General features: G+C 67.7%; 1 protein-coding gene across 1 annotated transcript in view; it reads left to right on the top strand.

Moving 5' to 3' along the window:
- Window positions 1-98: 98 nt before the first annotated feature.
- TUFT1 (tuftelin 1) overlaps window positions 99-3,318 on the top strand; it is a 14,991-nt gene continuing 11,771 nt past the window's right edge. The window contains exon 1 of the mRNA XM_014960815.1: window positions 99-165. Within this exon, the coding sequence (XP_014816301.1) occupies window positions 106-165 (60 nt within the window). The 5' untranslated portion in view covers window positions 99-105. The remainder of the gene's footprint in view (window positions 166-3,318) is intronic.

Here is a 3,318-nt window from a genome sequence, read left to right as displayed (position 1 = left end):
AACGCGGAGGGGGGGTTACCGGGAGAGGGCGTGGCCGGCGGGAGGGGGCGTGGCCGTATAAAAGCGGGGGCGGCGGCGGCGGGTCCCGGCAGTCGCGGCGGGGCCATGAACGGGCTGAAGGGCTGGTGCGCGGTGCTGGACGTGCGGCCCCACGGCGAGACCCCGGTGAGACGCGACCCTCGGGACCCTCCCCCGCCACGCCCCGCCCCGGGGGGGGCCGCCCCTTCCCTTCTCCCGGTGGGGCCGGGGGTCCCCGGGACGCGCCCTCCGCAGAGCGGGGCTGTGCCCACCCGGTATCGTTGGCCCGTGGGGAGGTTTGGGGGGGTTTGGGGGGGAACGGCAGCCCCTCTGCACCCCGGGGGGGTCGGGGGGCCGTGGTTTAGGTCCCCCCTGGAGTCCCCGGGGACCTTGGCCGAGCCCGGGAGTGGGACGAGCCCCCCCTGGGGTGGGCGAGGACGGCGGAGCCCCCCAAGGTGTCACCATTGGGGTCCCCCCATCGCGTTCCTGGGCATCCCGCTCCCAACGCAATCATAACCCCCCCCAATAATGTGATTTTTTTTGGGGGGTGGGGGTGGGCAAGGCACCCCTCGAGCGGCGGCGGGCGCTCCGTTTCGGCGCTTCCCTCCCTCCCTCGGCGGGGGCCTCGTGGTTTGTTTCTTTTTTTCCTCTTTTCCTCTTCCTCTTATCCCTTGGGTTTTTTTCCCCATCGCCGCCGGGACGGGCCCTGGGTGGGGCTGGCGGCACCCCAAAACCGGCCCTGCGCCGGCGCGGCGCCCCGCTTTCCCCGCCGAAGGGGTGGCGGCGGCTCTGGGCCCATCCAGCCTTTTCTCACCCAGATTTCGGGGACCGGAGGGTTCCCCCCCCCACCCCACGAAGTGCCGGTGGCGGGAGAAGAGCCGTCCCGGTGCTCGGTCGCCTTCCCCGGTGGCGGCGGCCGTCGGGCTCCCGTCCCGAGCGCTGTGGGGTGACTCAGCTCTGAGTCTCCCCAGGAGAGCCCTAATTCCCCGCAGCTTTCCCGGCCTTATAAGGAGCGATTGCAGAGTTGGGGCTCGTTTGGCTAATGGCTTATTAGGGTGATAAGCGCCTCTGTAACGCCGACCGGCTCCAAACGTCTCCGAAAGGCCGGAGCCGGGCGCTGCTGATCCCGGGAGATTCCCCTCTGGGTCAGGTCAGGCCTGTTCTTCTTTAACAGCCGGGACAGACGGACGGACGGACGGAGCGCCCTCCCCGCCGTTGCAAAAAGCCGGCGGCGCCGGTCGGTGCCGCTTCTCTTCCTCCCGGGATTTGTCCAGTTCCCCCTTCCCCGGGAGCCGAGGCGGGGTCTCTCCCTCCGGCCGGGCTTTTCCCAAATGGGGGGGTTTTTTGGGGGATGGAGGGGGCTGGATGATGAAAAATAGACCAAAAGGTTTAAAACGCCCGTCCCCCAGCCGGTAACGCCCGCCACCGTTGCCGGGGGACCCTCGGTTGGGGCCAAAGGGCCGCCGGGATTTTGGGAATGCTTCCCCGAGGGAGCCTTCCTCCGTCCTGCCCAAAATCCCCCGGGGGCTGCGGCCGTCGCTGGACAGGGCCGAGCTCTCCCCACCGTTTAAAACGCCCGTCCCCCAGCCGGTAACGCCCGCCACCGTTGCCGGGGGACCCTCGGTTGGGGCCAAAGGGCCGCCGGGATTTTGGGAATGCTTCCCCGAGGGAGCCTTCCTCCGTCCTGCCCAAAATCCCCCGGGGGCTGCGGCCGTCGCTGGACGGGGCCGAGCTCTCCCCACCGCGGGGAATGCCCCAAAGAGGGGGTAAAAGCCCCAAAGAGGGGGTAAATGCCCCAAAGAGGGGGTGCCGGGCTGGGGTCGCTCCTGGGGGTCCCCGCTTGGGGCCTTAAGGAACCCTTTTCCACGGGAGGTGGGTTTTTTCCCGAGCAGGAGCAGGGTGAGAGATGCTCCATCCCCTTCCCAGCGCCGGCCACACCTCAAATCCCTTCTGTCTTCCCCAAAAAATAACGGAGGGGGCCCCGAACCCCCGGCCCCCTCCTCTCTGGGGCCGTGAGCAGGCGGCGAGTGCCGGGGGAGCGGGTTTAGCTCCAGTCGGGCGGTGAAGGAGTGGGGTACGGGGGGGTCCCCGGGGCTCCCATCCTCCAAATTTGGCACCTTGGGGGGGTTTGGGGGGAGGACGGTGTGTGCCGGCCGCGGCGTCCCTCTGGGTTGCCTCGGCTCCCCCTGCCCTGCACCCAAAAAGCTGCTTTTCTGCCCCAGTGGTCCAGGGAGCCTGGGCTCGAGTGTCCATCCTGTGTCTTGCCCCCCACCCAGCTCCAGGGAGGAGGAGGAGGATGGAGACAGTGGAGCCTTCCCCATTTGCCCAGATGGTTGCCCACCGAGGTTTGGTGGCCCCAACCTCTTTGCTTGGTGCCACCAGCCCTCAGCGTGGGCTCGGTGGCGGCTTGATCCAGGAGCAGGGGGTGGGTTTTTTGGGGGGAGGGGGGGTGTTTGCTGGGCCGGAGGGTGCCCACGTGCCGGCTGGGGGTAAGTTTTGGGTGCGGGGATGGAAACGGGCTGGTCTTTGTTCCTTTATCGCCCCGGATCTTCCCCGGGCGAGCGCTCGCCTTGGCAGCATCCCCAGCCCGGGAGGGGGACGGGGGAGGCGACATCCCGGTGCTCGTAAATAAACAAAGTGGGGAACGGGGACACGGGGAGGGGGGGGACACACCGACGAGCCACCGGGACCCTGTCCCGCCATCACCGGCCTCTCCGTGCCCTTATCCCCGGCGTCTCCCGGTGTCCCGGCTGCTTTGGGAAGGCGATGGGTGATGTTTTCCGTGTGGGCGCTGCCGGTTTTCCATCTTCCCAACCTCCCCCCCCCGGTCCCGGTGCTGCTTTTGTGCTTTTCTCCCCAAACTTCCCAACTTTTTGGGTTTCGTCGAGAAAAAACACCCCCCCCGGTGTGAAACTGCAGCGGAGCCGTCGGTTAAATCCGGGCGCCGGTGAAGCTCCTCCGGGATAATCGTCGTCCCGAGGGGAGCGGGGGGGGCCCGGCCCCCGTGTTTGGGGATCCGTAGGAGGTTCCCCGGGCTTGGCGCGAGCAGCGTGCACCAAATATTTTGGAAACAAGCAGATGGCTTGTCGAGACTTGGGCGGGCGAGGGAAGAGCCGGGGGAAGGCAGGAATACCTTTTGGAAAAAGGAGGAGGAGGAGGAGGAGGAGGAAGGTGACGTGGCCGAGGTGTGCCGAGGGGGCGGGCACCTCCCCCGGTTCCGCGGTGCTGCCGCCCCAGAGCCCGGTCGTCACCGACCACCTCCCGTTTTTTGGGGTTTTGGGGTCACGTTTAAGAGAAGGA

Source organism: Calidris pugnax, unplaced genomic scaffold (genome assembly GCF_001431845.1).
Source record: "Calidris pugnax isolate Ruff unplaced genomic scaffold, ASM143184v1 scaffold469, whole genome shotgun sequence".
Taxonomy (NCBI): domain Eukaryota; kingdom Metazoa; phylum Chordata; class Aves; order Charadriiformes; family Scolopacidae; genus Calidris; species Calidris pugnax.
This window is presented reverse-complemented; position numbering and strand designations above follow the sequence as displayed.